Below are 18,280 nucleotides of genomic sequence, written 5' to 3'. Positions count from 1 at the left end.
AGTTTGGATGGATTGATCACAGGCGTTTCTTACTGTTGAAGACTATACAGATGAGCTTCTTGTGTAGAGTGGATCACCTCTGCTTATTTCCAGGAGCTGTATATACATTTTGTTGGAACTGGTGAAGAATGTGTCTATGGTCTTGGAAGGAATCCTAGCATCCCAAGAGGAACTAGTTTTTAGCAAACTGTAACTTGTAATTAAAAATAAAATTGGTTTCCTAAATTTGAAACTTTGTTTATTTGCTGGGTGACTTTCCAGTTTTCTCAGTCGCCTAGAGTCCAACAGACAGAAGCAGCTGTTAAGGGTATGGTTTGCTTTTCTCTGTGGTTGGAAGTTGAGTCCCCAGAACTAGCATACAAATAGGTAATGCAGAAGACACATCAGAATAGCGACCCATCGACTTATTGTCACAGAAGTACATGGAAGGTGTACATTTAAATATTGAGGCCGCTGAGTGCTAGTTTGACTTAGAACCCTTATACACCCATGGACTAGAGTTAGCTTGAATAGCTCTGTTGTGTAATGGTATATTTCACCTGGAAATGATGATTCTTCCTGAATGATGGTTTGTCTCAGTCCCCATTACAGAGCAGCGAAGAATATGTGGCCACCTAGGTAAGAGAGTTTCAAGATTGTTAAAGAACTTTTTTAAAAAATTGTCCTTGAACGTCTGAATGATTAAGAATATGGTTTCTTCTCTAGATTTGAACTTGCAATAGGGAGAGTTTCTAATTTGAAATTACCTACATGGACAGCCGTGTCTTAACACTATAGGAAAGTTTACAATTGATTGATCAGGACATTCATATTTGAGTTTGTTTCCAAACATGAGTTAAAATAGGGTGCAGTTGACAACATCTGTTGATTGTCTTTAAATTCTCTATCTTTTTGCATTTAAATCCTTGGTAAGGTCAGCCTGGTTGTTTTTGTTTAGTTTTTTTTTTTTTTTGTGTGTGTGTGTGTGTGTGTGTGTGTGTGTGTGTATGTGTGTGTTTGTGTAAATGTCTGACTCATGTATGGGTGCCCTTAGGGGCCAGAAGGTAGTATCTTCTGGAGCTGGAGTTAGATGCTGATGTGGGTGTTAGGAACCTAACTCAGGTCATGAGTGCTTTTGGTCCATCTCTATTCAACATGTTCCTGTCTTTTAATCTTGCAAGTGTGATCCTATGCTTTTCCAGCCCATCTTAGTCCTTCCCCCTTTTCTTGAGATCATGGACATGAACACAACTGTTGGTGTCAGTGTATCCTGAACCCATTGGCTACCCATTGGCTACATTTGTAGCAGGTAGAGACACAGTCATTGACCACAATGGAAGAGCTTCTTTTTGAGTATTGTCTCTTCTATATTGCATGAGTGTCTCTTATTAAGTGACACACATTTGAATACATACATTTAAATCTTGTCTTTGTGCATGCATCAAGTTTTGGTGATGGATGCATAGTTATTTTTAAATGAATATGTATATTTTTCTTCATAAGAAAATCAACAGCTCTTGACCTCATTTCTGGGAAGTCATAGAAAGTTGTGCACAGGGCTGACCTTGTTCTACTGTGCCAAAAAGTATTAACTATGAGAAGAAACACTAACTATCAGAAGCTGGTCTGCTATTTTCCTTGAGGCTGTAGGTTCTGATGTTAACACTGAATTCTCTTACCAGGAAGAACAGTGCTGACCAATGCAAGCCCTCAGCCTTGGGCCTAGAGAATACACATCTGCAAGTCAGACACAATTCCAGATCCACCTCTTTCTCTTTTCCTTCCTTCCTTCCTTCCTTCCTTCCTTCCTTCCTTCCTTCCTTCCTTCTTTTCTTTTCTTTTCTTTTCTGTTTTTTTGTTTTGTTTTTTGAGATATTGTTTTACTATTTAGCTCTAGTTGTCCTGAAACTCACTGTGCACACCAGGCTGACTCAAACTCCACAAGAGCTGCCTGCCTTTGTTTGCTTGCTGAGATCTGGGATTAAAAGCGTGCCCCACCACACCTAGCCTTCAGCTCCATCTTGAATGACTTTCTGGTTTAAAACCTGTTGTGGGGACAGCCCTCTGTGTCACGGTGTCTTTTTTGTCTTTTTTGATTTCACAATATACCCTCTTTTGTTTCTGGTTAGGGTCCTTTTGCTCTGTTCAGGTGAAATTGTTGGTAGGTGAGCAGGTTCTGGGTGTGTGAGAGCAGGTGGCACCTCCAGTGTTAACTGTTATGTAGGTCTAAGAAGATGGGATTGCTGAGTCCATGATGCAGCCAGTGCTGTGGCTCTTGTGTAAGTCTGGTCAGTCAGGATCCCTTAGTGTTTAACAGCAGTGTTGCAGCTCTTAGGTACAAGAGCTTTCTGGAACTCTTTCCAGTGACCAGGCTCTGCAGTTTTTGTATCCCTGTGGTCCGTCAGCAGTCTTTATCCTTCATTCTTGTTTGCTCCTCCCTTGCCATCTTCCTTCCACCTTCTTTTGTACTGTCTATTCTTGAACCATTCAGCTGTCTTGTCTTTGGCTGCCAAGCAGCCACGACTGCCTTGCCTCTTCTGCTGTATAACCTGCCACCTCTCCATCTCTCAGTGATATTCCTGCTCACATTCTCTGCCATTGATGTCACCTTGCTCTTTCTTTTTTTCTTTGTAAATTCGTCCCATACAGCCCAAAGTAGGCAAAGTGCAACTTCTGAAGCCTTATATTGGACTTCGTCACATCACCAGACTCACTACTTGGGCCTGAACAGCCTTCTTGTGGAGCCATAGGAGAGGTGTTTTGAGTTGATCACAACTCACCTTACATGCAAACAAAGGTTTATGTCTCTTCCAATCACGGTCTTGTCTCCTTAACATCCGTTACCACAGCCTTTCTGCTAGGCCAGCAAGTGAAGTGCTCCCCTTGTGTCCCAGATGGAAATGGCTACAGGGTTATCTGGAATCCATCAAGAACTGCTAACACAAACTTGACAGCTGCAGCAGACCTGGTTGGCTATGTTTTCAGAAGCTGGGGCAAGCATCTGTAACTGTAATTTTTTAATTTTTTTTAGGGAATCCATCGAGTGTTCCAAATGGTCACTACTGACATAAGACTTGTCTGCCCAGCTGTTGAACTGACAGCCCTTTAGCTCAAGGTAGCCAGGCTAGCACAGGAGTGTTTACAACATCTACACAGGGCATCTGCTTGTCCCACCCTCAGCTTTTCCGCCTGTTTACCAGGTGGAGCCTCAGAAGAAATGCTCCCAGAACCAACTTACAGCTCTTACTACCGAGAGTGACTGTAACTCGTTTTCTTGATCTCTTCTGAAGTAAGGTCTTGTTATGTAGCCCTGACTGGCCTCGGACTGATAGCAATCTTCTGCCCAGGCCCCTGAGCACAGCATGGCAGACGTGTATACGTATCTGCAAGAAACCATAACAGTGCTTTAATTCTGCTCTGCATCTGGCTGGTGCACCATGGCAGATGGGCTCTCGTTACCTCTCTGGACACAGCTGCATGTGCTGTCATTGCAAAGCCATGTGGGTGCTAGGATTGAACTTGGGTTCTCTATAATAGCAACACATGCTCTTAAGTGCTAAACCAATTCTCCAGCCCCAAAATACATTTTTAAAAAATGCTCTTCATTTTATTCTCTCTCACCCTCTACCTCTCCTTCCCCTCTTCTCATCCCTTTTAGGATCACCCTTAGAGTAAAGCAAAGCTATAGCTTGGGAAAGGGTCTTATACCAAAGAGCATGGTCAGGAAAAGGCTGGAAACTTGATTGCTTAAAGGGGAAATCCTCTTCTGTATTTTGGAAAATTGCCAATGCCAGCAGGCTAGTTGTCCCTTACAGAACTACTCTGCAGGCCTCTGGGAAATGGAAGTCTGTGACCATTTACTGCTGAGTTATTTTATGCTTTAACAGCCAGTTGTTTCCTCACGTTGGGTTGGAGGCTTAGGTCAATGCTGTTGATGTTTGCATAAACTACAGTGAGGAGCCAAGTTCCTGCATGTACAGCTTAGAGGCAGAACCATTTAAAAAGTCTTGTCTTAGCTCCTTTGAGGTAGAATTTCTCTGTTGCTTTAGACCAGGCTGGCTTTGAACTCCTGGAGATCTGCCTTCCATGTGCTGGAATTAAAGGCATGCGCCGCCACCACCCGGCTTGTCTTAACTTTTAAAGTTGTGTCATCCATGTCTTTGGCACAGTAAATTGGCCACTCTCTTCTGGGAAGCATTTTGTTGTGGTTTTTAACAGCGGCCGCAGTAAAATAGCAGCTAGGAAGTTGAGCCACATTGTTCTTCCTTTAATGTAGTAGTGTTAGTGTCAGCCCTTGAGTTAAGTACGGCACTGTTCGATAACTTGGCAAACCCTGGGTACTAAGCTGGCGTGCATTTTTTGTGTTTAAATGATGTTATGGTGAACAGGGCCTGTTGCTTGTTAAACTGTTCTGTTGTTTAGAGTGAAGTGTACCCAAGAAATGACTTTCACTTGGTCTGTTTTTGGTAAAATATCTAATTTTAAAAATACAACTTAGATTTTCCTGTTTTTGTTTTTGTTTTTTTTTTAAAGCAATCAGGAAATTCCACTGACTTGAGGCCACTTCTATAGTTCCTTCCTGCTATGAGGAAACATGCTTTTGGCTGGTTACATGAACTGTTCGTCTCGTTAGATTCTGTTTTTCTACTTATGTAAACTATAGTTCATCAAATTCTGAGTTAGCCTTTGTTTTTAGAGTGTGAGGCTTCACCTTATGTGCCCTCTGGACTGTGGAATTGCAGCTGTAAAAAGCAGGTCTGCAGTGGTGGCATGTGTGTGCAGTAAGCCAGATCAAGCCAAACTGAAATAATATAACAACAGGTATATTGAGCAAAGCAACTCCTGTGCTGGTTCTCCAGTCCCAGAGTTCGAGGCCAGAGAAGTTGAGCTCCGAGGCCGGGGTGGAAAAGTTGTATAGATTGTAGGTGAGGGGTGATGATGTGTCAACCACAGGCTGAGTTTATGCTCAAATATGATCAAAAGTTGATTGTGTTTAGGCAGGGACTTGGATGGCTGGCAGCTTCAGGGGATGAAGCTGTAATAGCTGCCAAGAGTGCAGAACTGAGTTTTTGATTTTTGTTTTTTTTTTGTTTTTTTTTTTTTTTGGTACCTTTTCTTTGTTCAGAGAGACTGAGCAGGCGAGGTTGGGAGAGAGGGGGGCGGAGAATGAGAGGGATCAGGGTTTCGAGGATCATGCAGGGGTAAGTCTGATGTTCCGTCCAAACAGTAAGAGTGAGGACTGGCAGTCCTGAAGGGAGTGTTTTCATTTATAACAAACGTGCTAGTTTGTTTTCTATAGTCTTTTTGTTTGTTTGGTTTGTTTGTTTGGTTGGTTGGTTTTTTTTTTTTTACTCTTTGGGGGCCTGCCACCCAGCTCCTGAATGGAGACTTATTCTTACTTGGGAATTCCGGGCCTTTTTTTAAGCCAGCCTTTCTAACGTAAATTATCCCATTTCTCTTTAACAATATTTTGCCTCTGGGCTTCTTATCTTTCTTTATTCTATATATCTTTCTTTCCTTCTTACTCCATGGTTGGGTGGCTGGCCCCTGACATCTTCCTCTCCTCCTTTTGTTGCTCCACATACTTTTTTTTCTGAGACTGGATGTCTCCTCCTGCTTATTCTCCGCCTGCCAGCCCACCTGTCCTTTCACCTGCTTTGCTATTGACAGTTGAGCTCTTTATTAGACCAATCAGGTGTTTTAGGCAAGTAACACAACTTCACAGAGTTAAACAAATGCAGCATAAAAGAATGCAATGCATCTTTGCATCATTAAACAAGTACCCCACAGCATAAATAAATATCACACATCTTAAACTAATATTACTCAACAGTTTGCTGGGTTTTCTTTGTTTTGTTTTTTATTTTAGTAGGAGACAGGATCTCACTATGAGGCCCTCTCTGGCCTAGAATTCCCTGTGTAAACCAGCATGGCCCTAAACTCAGGAGGTAAGGATTAGGACTAAGGGCAATTGCTACCACGCCCAGTGGACCCTAATAGTCCTACTCTTCGCACTTGAATACATTTGGGAGCCCTGATGACATAATGACCAAATCCTGCCCCACCCACTACACTGTTGCATTGGCAATTACATTTCCAGCAGCAAACTTCACAGACAGGAACTACAATGATATGTTTCTCCTGTCTCATAGTCTCCTTCTGCCTTTATTAATAGCCCTTCTTGATACATAGAAGCTTTTGAATGTTTGTAGTCTCAAATGTTTAACATTTCTTGTTTGGGGTTTGTTTGTTTAAGCCTAGGTCTCTCTGTGTTGCTGTGGCTGGCTTTGACCTCACAGAGATACTTCTGTCTTTGCCTCCTGAGTGCTAGGATTAAAAAGGGGTGTGTCAATTACACTGGGCAGTCTAGATATTCCTTAATGATTTGTGTTTTGGGGCTTTGCTCTGACCACAGCCTCACCCTGCCCTATCTAAGATTGCACAGGCATTGCCAGGTATTCCAGTCCTCAGTTCTCTAATTCTGCTGAGAATTAGCCTACTGTCACTTTATTGCTGCTGCCGGTGGTCACTGTAGCCACTCCTAGGTTAGGAAGTGGTTGTGTGTACCATTCCATATTGCATCATGGCCATTCTTAAGAGATCTGGGTTCCTTGGTGTGGTGGTTTGAAATAAAATGGCCCCCAAAGAGAGTGGCACTATTAGGAGATAGAGTCTTTTTGGAATAGATGTGGTCCTGTTGGAGGAAGTGTGTCATTGTGGAGATGGACTTTGAGGTCTCATATAAGCTCAAGGCATGCCCAGTGAGACAGTCTATTTCCTGTGAACTGCATATTAACATGTAGCAGTTGCTTCTTTAACACCCTGTCTGCCTATGTACCACCATGACAATGAGCTGGACCTCTGAAACAGTAAGCTACACACTCATTTAAATGTTTTCCTTTTAGCTGGGTGGTAGTGGCACACTCTCTTGATCCCAGCAGGCAACTCTCTGTGAATTCGAGGCCAGTCTGGTCTATAGAGCTAGTTCCAGGTCTGCTAGGGCTGTTATACAGAGAAACCCTGTCTTGAAAAACAAAACAAAAAACAAACCAAAACAACAACAAGAACAAAAAACAAAAAAAGTTTTTGTTTTTAAGAGTTGCCGTGGTCATGGTGTCTCTTCACAGCAGAAGAAACCCTGACTATTACACTTGGCCAGCTTTGTACTTAGTCTCTAATGTGGTGTACTGTAGCATTTTGAGGTTAACAATTAAATTCATGGTCTTTTTCTCCCCACCTTCATACATAGCTGAAACCAAATCTTTCATGCATATTGTATGTATTCAGTGGCTAAGGCCTGTCAGGTTCTTTCCTCTATTTTGGTAAAACTCCCTGAGCCCTCAGCACCACCTATAATGCTTCCTTCACAGGGCAGTATTGACGTTATGGATGTGGCCTGCTTACTCTTCCCTCCAGTTGCCTCGCTATCAGTAGTCAGAATTAATTTTTTCTTTTAAAATTCTAAATATTTATTTTGTATGTGTGAGCGGGTTGCCTGCATGTATAAACTTACATGCTTGCTGCCTGTGGAGGCCAAAAGAAGACATCAGATTCCCTGGGACTGAAGTTATGGGCTTTGTTGACCAAGGCTTCAGTCCCACCAGGTCCCACATCCGTTTCGTCCCAAATAAACATACAGAGGCCTACATTAATTATAAACTGATTTGAATATTAGCTCAGGCTACTTATTAACTCTTATAACGTATATTAGAATTATATCATAATTCTTGTCTGTGTTATCCTCGTGACTTGGTACCTTTTTTTGGCGAGCAATCACATCTTGCTTGCTCTGTGTCTGGCTTCCTTTGAGTCTGGGTGATGACTGTGGACTGAAGCTTTCTTCTTCCCATAATTCTCGTTGCCACACCTATACTTCCTGCATGGCTACTGACCAATCAGCATTTTATTAAAAATAATGCAAGTTACAGGATAAAAAGATCATTGTCCCACAGCACTTGTTAGTCACCATGTTGGCCCTGGGAACAACAGAGGATTGTAACAGCTGAGCCCTTAGAGTTAGGGTTTTTGTTTGTTTGGTAGGTTGGTTGGTTGGTTTTTCTATTACAGTCCTAGCTGTCCTGGAACTGGAGTTAGTTTTTAAAGCAGAATTCTGCATTGTGCCACATTGATAGTAAAAGTCCATTCTTTTCTTCCTCTTTGCCGTGGAGATCAAAACCTAAACCCCAGGTATAGCTTGTAGGTCCTCCTGTTGTGTTCTGACTGGCCTGCCTCCTTCTGCTAGCTTGCTGGCACTTCGGGTTTTCCTCTTAGTCCCGTATAAACTGACCATTCACCCATATGAACTTCCCTTCTGCCTGGAATTCCTCTTCCTGCACTCCCTCCTGTAGGCGTCCCAGCACCTCTCATTCTCCTTCACCTCCCTCAGCCTCACATTACATCTCCAGATGTGGCTTCTCATACAGTAAGACCTGATTGTGTTTTCTTTATACTGTTTGACCCTCCAGTATCACCTTGATAGTCAGGTGAGTTCTGGTGATTGTTTTTGTGGTTTTTATCTTGGTATTTATTTCCTTTCACCAAATACCAAATTTGTGGAACATTAGTCTTAGTTCCCCATGGGTTCCCAGTGTTTTGTACATAGTGAACACAGCTGTGTAATTGTGGGTAATTCTGTCTCACTTATGGAAGAAGCATATTTTCTTCCTCATGAAAGAATTAATTCCATTATCAAATGTGCTGTTATTTTGCTATTTGTCTTGAATGTTTCTCATTGAAGTCTATATGTATTTATTTTCTGGATCTATATATGTTAAATATGTGAGACTTGGCTGGCTTCAAACTTGCTGTGTAGCCAAGGACGCCCTTGAACTTCTTCTTTTTTTTTTTTTTTTGGTTTTTCAAGACAGGGGTTCTCTGTGGCTTTGGAGCCTGTCCTGGAACTAGCTCTTGTAGACCAGGCTGGTCTCGAACTCACAGAGATCCGCCTGCCTCTGCCTCCCAAGTGCTGGGATTAAAGGCGTGCGCCACCACCGCCCGGCTATGTGAGACATTTTATATAAGGTTTATTCTAAAGTTACTGAATGGCCTTTTAGGAAAACCAGGTAAATCTGGAAAAGATAGAATATGTGACATTGAAGTGGTATTTGATTTCGGCAGCGAATGCCCTAGATTTATTGCTTATTTGTACATAATTATTGGAAGTCTTTGCCTTCCTCTCATTTGTAATAGGGTGGGCAAATGTTTTCTATCATGGGCTGGTAGAGTCATAGGCTCATGGTAATTGAATTGAGATTATGCTAGATTAAAACTAATCTTGCTGCATTGTCTTTGGTGCTGTAGGTTGGAGCATTTCAGCAGAGAAGCAGCCATGTGTGACACCAAATGTCTGCTCCAGTGCAGGGGATTCATGGGCACCAACCCATATTTTCACATATTGAAGTATTGGGTTTTTTTTTTTTTCTGGATTTCTTCTGCCCCAACTATTTCAAAATGTGTATCTTTCAATATTCTGGTGAAGTCCAGACCTGGCCAGTGCACCCTGTGCCACACGTGCTGACCCTCTGCTGGAATACTGAGAGCAGTAACTCTCTCGGGGCAGAAACAGTGGACTGTAATATAAAGAACTCAATTATGCAAAGAAATATTGAGAACAATTTTCAGATTTCTGTTGCCTTTTATTTTCCTTTTCCAAGGCAGATTCTCATCACATAGCCCAGTCTGGCCTCACACCTGTAGGTCTCTTGTTCAGCCTTCCAAGTGCAGGGCAGCTTGTTGGCTACTTGCTTTGTCTAGCAGGGAAATAATTAGATGCTTTTGTTGTCGTTGTGTGTTTCCTTTGTGAGACAAGATTTACAGTGCTGGCATGCTTGAATTTGTGGTAAGCCTCCTATCTCAGCATCTGTTCATTGCTGGATTATATAGACTGAGCCTATACCTGGCTTAACCTGCTTTTCAGGAGTGAATTCCTCCGATATTTGGGCCCAGGCCTTCTATTATTTGCTCCTGGGTCCCGAAGTTTAATCGTAGACTCTTAAATTCCCGTAAAGAGTGATCATCTTAACCAGAAGTTAGAAAACAAAGTCATTTCCTGTGTTATTGGAAGTTTGTCTACTGCCCTCATTGAAACTTCCCTTTCACTGTGTTTGTCAGTATTGGTTTCCTCTTATTCGTGACAACATGGATCTTAGCAAGGGTTAGCAGGATACAATTTAGCATTGGCACAGATTATAAACCATTGAAACAATGTGGAGAGATTTGCTGCCTTAGCCGTGATCTGTTGTTGTAATAAGAGTGGCAGGGCTGCGTCCCCGGCACCCGGCCGCCCGCATGGCTTATGCCCCAAAATAATTACACGGAAACTGTATTCTTTTGAACACTGCCTAGCCCATTAGTTTCAGCCTCTTATTGGCTAGCTCTTACATATTGATCTAACCCATTTCTAATATTCTGTGTAGCACCATGAGCTGGCTTACCAGGAAAGATCTTAACCTGCGTCTGTCTGGAGTGGGAGAATCATGGCGACTCACTGACTCGGCTTCTTTCTCCCAGCATCCTGTTCTGTCTACTCCGCCTACCTAATTTTCTGTCCTATTAAAGGGCTAAGGCAGTTTCTTTATTTAACCAATGAAATTACCTCCTCCATCAATCTGTACCGGTGACTTCCTAGCATCTTTCTTGTTCATATGTTCATCTAAGTCGTCCTTTCTGACATTATCATTCCCACTGATAGGGAATGTGCCTGAAGTCAGTGGTTGGGGGTCCTGTGAATTCTTGGTGGAACTCAGTTTCTTTACATGGGTCCAGATGCTTATATTAGAATCTTCATATTTTGCGTACTTCTGATTTTTATGACTTGTTAGGTGAAGCAGTTTATGATTATTTGTGGTTTAGGAAGATAGAGGACTCCTCTGTTAGGCTCATGGTGATTCAATTGAGATTATGCTAGATTAAAACTAATGAAGAATGAGATTGAAAGCATATGCTATGTTAATATTGTCATTTTCATAATATTATGAGGTATGAAATGTTCAAGTTTAAGGTAGCATAGACCCTTTAGTGGATCTTCATTAGACAGTGAACCATCAGCAGCATGTCCTCAAAGGTTATGGGTTCACACCTTCCCAGTGGGTACTTGGGCTCAGAACTTCTGCTAACTCAAGATATCATCTCACTTGTGTGCTCATCAGTGTGCATGTGTGCACCTAAGTGTGTGTGGTATTTGTTAATGCATATATTGTACATAATTGTGCAAGTTGCCATCATGTGAGTGTTTATAGATCTGAGGACAGTGTTGGGTATCTTCTCTTAATCAGTCTACTTTTTTATTTTATTAATTTTTCATATATTTTTATCAACTTCTTTCCCCTCCCTCAAACCCTCATCTTCTCTCCTCCCTCTCCACCCAACTTCTTCCATGTGCTCTTGAATGCTTGTGTGTTCACTTTCACTCTCTGTCTCTCTCTTACACACACACACACACACACACACACACACACAAAACAATAAGACAAAAGTATTGAAACAAAAAACCTGCCTGCCTGCAAATAAAATGGAATCCATTGTGTTGGTCAACTGCTCCTGGACATGAGTCTGCCTTGGAGTTTGTTTGGCGTCACCCAGTATCTCTGACTCTTAAAATATTTGTGAATGTTCCACATAGATCCCTAAGCCCTGAGGGAAAGGGAATTGATGAAGACATCCCATTTAGAGTTGGGTGCTCTAAAATCTCTACGTTGTCCAGTTGTAGGTCTCTGTTTCTGTTTCATTTCCTATCTGCTGCAAAAATCAGCTTCTCTGATGAGGGCTGAGAGAAGCACCCATCTATGAGTATAGCAATGTATGTTATTAGGAGTCGGTTTGATTGCTTTGTTTAGTGGAATAGTAGTATAGTAGTGGATATTCCCAAAGGACCTATGGTCTCTCCAGTCCCAGGTTCTTGGCTACTTTAGCAGTTTCAGGTATGGGTTCCATCTTACGGAACGGATCTTAAATCCAATACGAAAGTGATTGGTTATTTGTATAGCATTTGTTCCACTATCCACCTTTTGTTGTTGTTGTTGTTTTTGTTTCTGTGTTTAGAGATAGGTTTTTTTGTTTGTTTGTTTGTTTTTTCCCCTGTGTAACAACAGTCTTAACTGTCCTGGAGCTAGCTCTATAGATGAGCCTAGCCTCAAACTCACAGAGATCCATCTGCCACTGCCTCCTAAATGCTGGGATTAATTAAGGCATGTTCTACCATGCCCGAGTTCCTTTATTTTATTTTATTTTTTTTGAAACATGGTTTCATTGAACCTGTAGCTCATGGATTAGGTAAGGCTGAACAGTCAGTGAACTTTGAGGTATCCACCAGTGGCACCAGCCCCTCCCACCATCACCACCTGAGATTATAGAAATGCTTTCTAGTGCTTTTGTTACATGAGCTTTGAGGATTGAAACTCAGATTCTCAAGTATGGAGGCCAAGGGTCAATGTAAGATGTCTTCTTCCACCTCATTGTTTTGTGGCTTAGTCTCACTGAACCATTTAGCCAGACTGGCTGACCAGTGAGCTCATGAGATCTTGTTGCCTCTACCTTGCCACCCTCTTCCCCTGAGGTTACAGGTGTATGCCACCACATCCAGGCTTTACACAAGTAATCAGGTCTTTATGTTTATGTGACAGACAACTTTAGTATCTGATCCATTTCTCTATCTGCCTTTCTTACGATGCTTGTTTCTAGATCTGTTAGGGGTTAGAATGGTTGCCCGTGCCAGAGACCTGGGATCTGTTTCCCAGCTATGGCACAATCAGAGTGTATACACACCTATCACCCTAACTGGAAGTTGAGACGTGGACTGCTTGACTTCAGGACTTTAGAACCAACCTCGGCAGTATACCAAGAGTTTGTTTCCAATTAGTGAATAGGAGTTGCTCCATTCACACTGTTTTAAAGTCCTTAATCACAGAGTTCTTTGTGCTGGAGAGATTTACTGTTTACTGTCTTGAGCTGTTTATTCCTATTTTGTTAACTTGGGTTTTAGTTCCTGATCTTCAGGGCAGTTGAAGTAGAGGGTATTTCTTTTCTTTTCTTTTCTTTTCTTTTCTTTTCTTTTCTTTTCTTTTCTTTTCTTTTCTTTTCTTTTCTTTTCTTTTTTCCTCCCTCCCTCCCTCCCTCCCTCCCCCCCTCCTCTCTCTCTCTCTCTCTCTCTCTCTCTCTCTCTCTCTCTCTCTCTCTTTCTTTCTTTCTTTCTTTCTTTCTGATAATCAACACATTGTGCAAAACTTTTTTCCCTGTGTAGTAAATTGCTTAATAAGCACTAAATAACTTATTGTCTTTCCTTTTCTCCTTATCTGCTTTTAGCCCATAGAATTGAACAAAATCAACATTTTTAGTTTTGGTTTGAGGCCTTCCTAATTTCTTATTTAACATAATGTTTTCCCTGAAAATAAGAATTCTGTACAATTGTGGTAGTTGGCATTTGTTTCTCTGTAGTTCAAAATAAAAATAGTGACTTTATATCTTTCAATATAATTTTTGTAGCCATCATTGATAAATAATTGTGCAGTGTGAACACTTTTTTATATTTATTTACTCATTATGCATACAATATTTTGTTTGTGTGTATGCCTGCAGGCCAGAAGAGGGCACCAGACCCCATTACAGATGGTTGTGAGCCACCATGTGGTTGCTGGGAATTGAACTCAGGACCTTTGGAAGAGCAGGCAATGCTCTTAACCTCTGAGCCATCTCTCCAGCCCAGTGTGAACACTTTCATGGCCTAATACATGTGCAAAATTGTAGCATCATCTCCTTTCTTATTTTTTCCCCTTACACATATAGCTCTATATAGACAGTATCTAATCATTTGTTACCTATTTTAAACAATGTTTTCCATTTATAGTTCCTTTAGGAAGTTTAAGGCAGACATTGAACTGAAAATATTTTTTACTAGCCCTCACATTTGAGTGGCCCTGTTGCCCTAAACATCCTCCTATCTTAATCACCCCACACTGCTCCCTTCTTACATAGAGCAGTGCGGGGCTTCTGTGGCAATCCTTGTAGAATGCAGTTCATGATACTGGGCTGTCAGAAATGGGCCTTAGCTCTCCAAGGAGAGACACTGCTTTCTTTTGTGGCTTTCTTGTGACCCTCAGGCCCCGATGGGGTACAGATGAGTGTGTCTGTACTTTCTTGTGTAATTCTGTTCCCTCTAAGTTGCACAATGACTGTAGCTTCCTCGACTTGCTTGCTCCAATTTTGATAGGCGTTTTTTAGTCCCAGAGAATGGCATAGTGCAAAATGAGAGTATCTCATCATCCTGAGAAACCAGAGACTTTAGTTAGGTTTCAGATTCTTTAAAGCGTCTCCAAAGCTGCAGCTATTGCGAAGGTAGAAGTGCCTTGAGCTGCTTTGCCCATTAATGTTCTTCTGAGATCTCAGTGGTATTGATAGTACACGTTATTTGAGTCAGTTACTGGGTTTAAAAGTCTTCATGTTCAGCCGGGCGGTGGTGGCGCACACCTTTAATCCCAGCACTTGGGAGGCAGAGGCAGGTGAATCTCTGTGAGTTCGAGACCAGCCTGGTCTGGTCTACAAGAGCTAGTTCCAGGACAGGCTCCAAAGCCATAGAGAAACCCTGTCTCGAAAAACCAAAAAAAAAAAAAAAAAAAAAAAAAAGTCTTCATGTTCTCGGTTTGCCCTGCTTTGGGCAGATGAAGTGAAGCTGACCAAAACTTTTAGTTAGTCTGGGAGGACATTAAGATCTGTTCCACTGTGGCATCCTGTTCCATTGGCAGCCATTACTGCTAGAAGTCAGTGAGTGCTTGAAAGGAACCCTGGAGTGGATGTACGGATGCCTGTGCTGTCTGTTTTTGCTGTGGTTAATAGTAATCATCTTTTTTCCTCCCCTCCCTGCCCTTGCTTTTATTCAATTGCCCTGTGTTACCTCCCCACCCTGCTTTTCTTTTAATTTTGTGACCTCTTCCTCTCTGTGTCTCCCCTCCTTGCTTGAGTTCCATGTTGCTAGTTTTTCTGTTCATGCGCTCATTATCACCCTTTTTTGTACTTCAAATCCCAGCAGCTGCCCAGCCAGGCCCCCGAGCACAGCCCTGTGGTATATGGGACTGTGGAGAGCGCTCATCTTGCTGCCAGCACCCGTGTCACTGCAGCTAGCGACCAGAAGCAAGGTTTGTGTGTGGCTGTTTCCTCCCTTTGTCTTTAGTCTCTTTTATTAAGTTTATTGATCTTGGTGTTCCATCAGATACCTGAGAGTTACTCAGATACCTGCTCAGTAGCAAATCTAAGATGGAAACTAGGGGAAAGGACCTTACATTTCACCTGCCTCGCGCTTGGTTTCTATGTGTAAGTAACTACTTAGCTGCCTTCAACTGTTGTTTGCTTTTTTTTTAAACAAAATTTGTGTGGGGAGATTAATTAAACCATTTCTCTCTATATATTACTTTACAAGAACAGCACAGGTTCATATGTTCATCATTTTTAGGGAATGTTGCTATTTCTTATAGAAGATAACATATCTCTAGGGCACCAAACCCCATTAGAGAACAAGCAGTTGGAGCACTGGAAGCAGACACAGGCAGCTGTGATGTCCTGCTGAAGCCTCTCACCTGCACTTTCCAGTTTCTTCACTGGTGGGCAAATCTCCCACCTGCTTGGTAAACATAGCCATTGTTGCTGATGTAGGAACCCTACTATGGCGCTCTGACAAGGGGCAGGAGCTGCCCGCTGTTTGTTAAGAACAAATATAGAATTTTTTTGGGATAGAAACATGAACATTAAAGGAAATTTTCTCTTTCCTGAGAACTAGATCTTAGCTGTACCTTCACTGAAGTCAGCACTAGTTCTCAGGAGGGAGCAGGGAGCATGCTCTCTCTTGCTTCTCGCTTCACTCTCCAGTGAGTAGAGACCATTCTGTGCTGACCGCTTTCATCCAAGTCTCTTCTACTAGAGCTAGTTAATTTTAAATATATTTTTTAAACATAATTGTTTAAAAGATACTTGGGATGGTCCTTAAGATAAAAATATTTTAACAGGAGCTAGAGAGATGTCTCAGAGGGTAAGAGCACTGGCTGCTCTTCCAAAGGACTTGAGTTCAATTCCCAACAACCACTTGCTGGGCGGTGGTGGCGCACGCCTTTAATCCCAGCACTCGGGAGGCAGAGGCAGGCAGATCTCTGTGAGTTCGAGACCAGCCTGGTCTACAAGAGCTAGTTCCAGGACAGGCTCCAAAAAAACCACAGAGAAACCCTGTCTCGAAAAACCAAAAAAAAAAAACAAAAAAAAAAACAACCACATGGTAACCCACAAACATTTGTAATGAGATCTGGTGCCCTCTTCTGGAATACAGGCAGAACAGTGTATGCATAATAAATAAATAAATCTTTAAAAAAAGAAATATTTTAACAGATATTTTTAATTTTAGCATGGTTCCATTTTTATTTTTTAAGAGGGTTTGTTTCATAAATTAATTACACAAAAGTTTGAAACGTGGACTTTTAAATGGATCTAATTTGTGGTGTTTTTTTTTTTCCCATTTGTTGGTGGGTTTATTTAAATAGTCTTCACACTGTAGCTTGGGCTAGCCTAGAACTTGCTCTGTAGTGCAAGCTGCCTTTAAACCGTGAGTCTCCTGCCTCAGGCTTCTGAGTGCTAGGATAGGCACTTCTCCAGTTCAGAGTTTGTCAACAAGATGAAAAGATAATGTGAAATACAGGACACAACACACACCCATGAGTATTGACAAGTGGCATTAAAACTTTCAACCCAAAAAGAAATAAACCCATAGGTGGCATGCTTCGGAAGGCTGTCGCGTACATCCCTGGCAGAACTATATAAGGCTCATGGGAGCTTGATGCTGAATTGTAGCAGAGGCTGTTGTTAATCGAGGGAAACTTTTTTACATTTAGTAACAATTACTTTTTAGGAGCTTTCCTTTAAAATTTTAGTACACTCTTGTACAAATGTAATCTATTCTTTTCAGAATTATGCTGGACAAATTAAGCATGTCCGTGCACAAGGCTGTTAAATACATCTTCCTTGCATACTTCGACTTCAGGAAGGTATTCGATAGCATTTGGAGGAAAGGACTTTGGGAAACAATGAGATTCTATAGGTACCCAGAGACAATTATAAGAATACCAGAAAATGCCTATAAAGATACCTTTGCATCCATCAAAATCTAGAGAACCAAGCGATCAGTTTAAGACTATCGTAGGAGTATTACAGGGATACTGCATCCTCACCACTGCTCTTTACTATATCCCTGGAAATAATAATAGCAGGAATTAATAATAGCCCAGGAGAATGAGGAGACAGGTGTGCATTAGGTGGTGAGCGAATCAATAACTCGCATTTCGCTGACGATAAAGCTCTACTTGCTGAAAGTCCCAATGAGCTGCAGGCCATGGTAAATAGAGTAGTGGAAGTAAGTTAAAACCTTGTATGAAAGTAAACATTTGAGAAGATTGAGATACAACCCATGGGAAGGGCACACAAGGATTTTAACATTGTAATAAAAAGTCAGAACCTCAAGCAAACAGTCAGCATTGTCTGTCTGGGAGGAAGCCTCAGTTCAAAGGAGGGAACTATTTCAGATGTTAAGAGACGGATAGGGATAGCAAGGGCTGCATTCCAGGCACTAGGAAAGGTCTGGTCAGCAAGAAACATAACAACAACAACAAAATTACAAGAATATGAGACACTTGTCTTCAGTTGTCTTCTTTACAACTCCGAAACCTGGACAATGAAACACTCCTCAGACAGCACCTGAATGTGCTTGAGATGGCATGTCTCGGGGATTCTAAGCATCACATGAAGAGACAGGCTACGCAATGATGACATTAAGTAACATCTCCATCTGTAGAAGGAAGGAACTTTCAACGGCGCTTGAGGTGAATGACGGCAGATACCCGAAGATTGCACTGCTTGGAGGAGTACACAGGATAAGAGGAAGGCCCAAAAAATGCTGGATAGATAGCATAAAAGAAAGACTGTGGAACCCCTGGAGAACCTCCATAAACGGGCTGCCCGTGCATGCGTAAGCATTGCAGGGGCATAAATAATGAGGATGCTTACTTCGTCCACAGCTGCGCTCAGCTATAAACCATCCACAGCATGCTGAATAATGATGATCTGGACCTTCCTAGAAACAGCATTACATGTAGTTGTTCAAGGAAAAGGAATGCTAAGTTTTTAAAAATACATGTTTTTGACATTTTCAAGAAGGGAAGATGTGGAATCCCCTCAGGTTTGGTGTTTTGCTTTGTTTCGTTTGCTTAGAGGAAATTTGAATTAAATTAAATTAAAGCCTTTTGATCTGACATGATAGAGATATGGGTGGATTGGC

At 41.8% G+C, this 18,280-nt stretch overlaps 1 protein-coding gene across 17 annotated transcripts in view; it reads left to right on the top strand.

The window, feature by feature from the left end:
- Eif4g3 (eukaryotic translation initiation factor 4 gamma 3) overlaps positions 1 to 18,280 on the top strand; it is a 239,448-nt gene that overhangs the window by 125,878 nt on the left and 95,290 nt on the right. For 12 of the 17 annotated variants that reach the window (XM_057785401.1, XM_057785396.1, XM_057785399.1 and 9 more), the window contains one exon: positions 14,996 to 15,104. In XM_057785401.1, coding sequence (XP_057641384.1) covers positions 14,996 to 15,104 — 109 coding nt within the window. The remainder of the gene's footprint in view (positions 1 to 14,995; positions 15,105 to 18,280) is intronic. The other 5 variants (XM_057785400.1, XM_057785393.1, XM_057785390.1 and 2 more) reach the window with 1 other exon arrangement.

Source organism: Chionomys nivalis, chromosome 11 (genome assembly GCF_950005125.1).
Source record: "Chionomys nivalis chromosome 11, mChiNiv1.1, whole genome shotgun sequence".
NCBI lineage: Eukaryota > Metazoa > Chordata > Mammalia > Rodentia > Cricetidae > Chionomys > Chionomys nivalis.
This window is presented reverse-complemented; position numbering and strand designations above follow the sequence as displayed.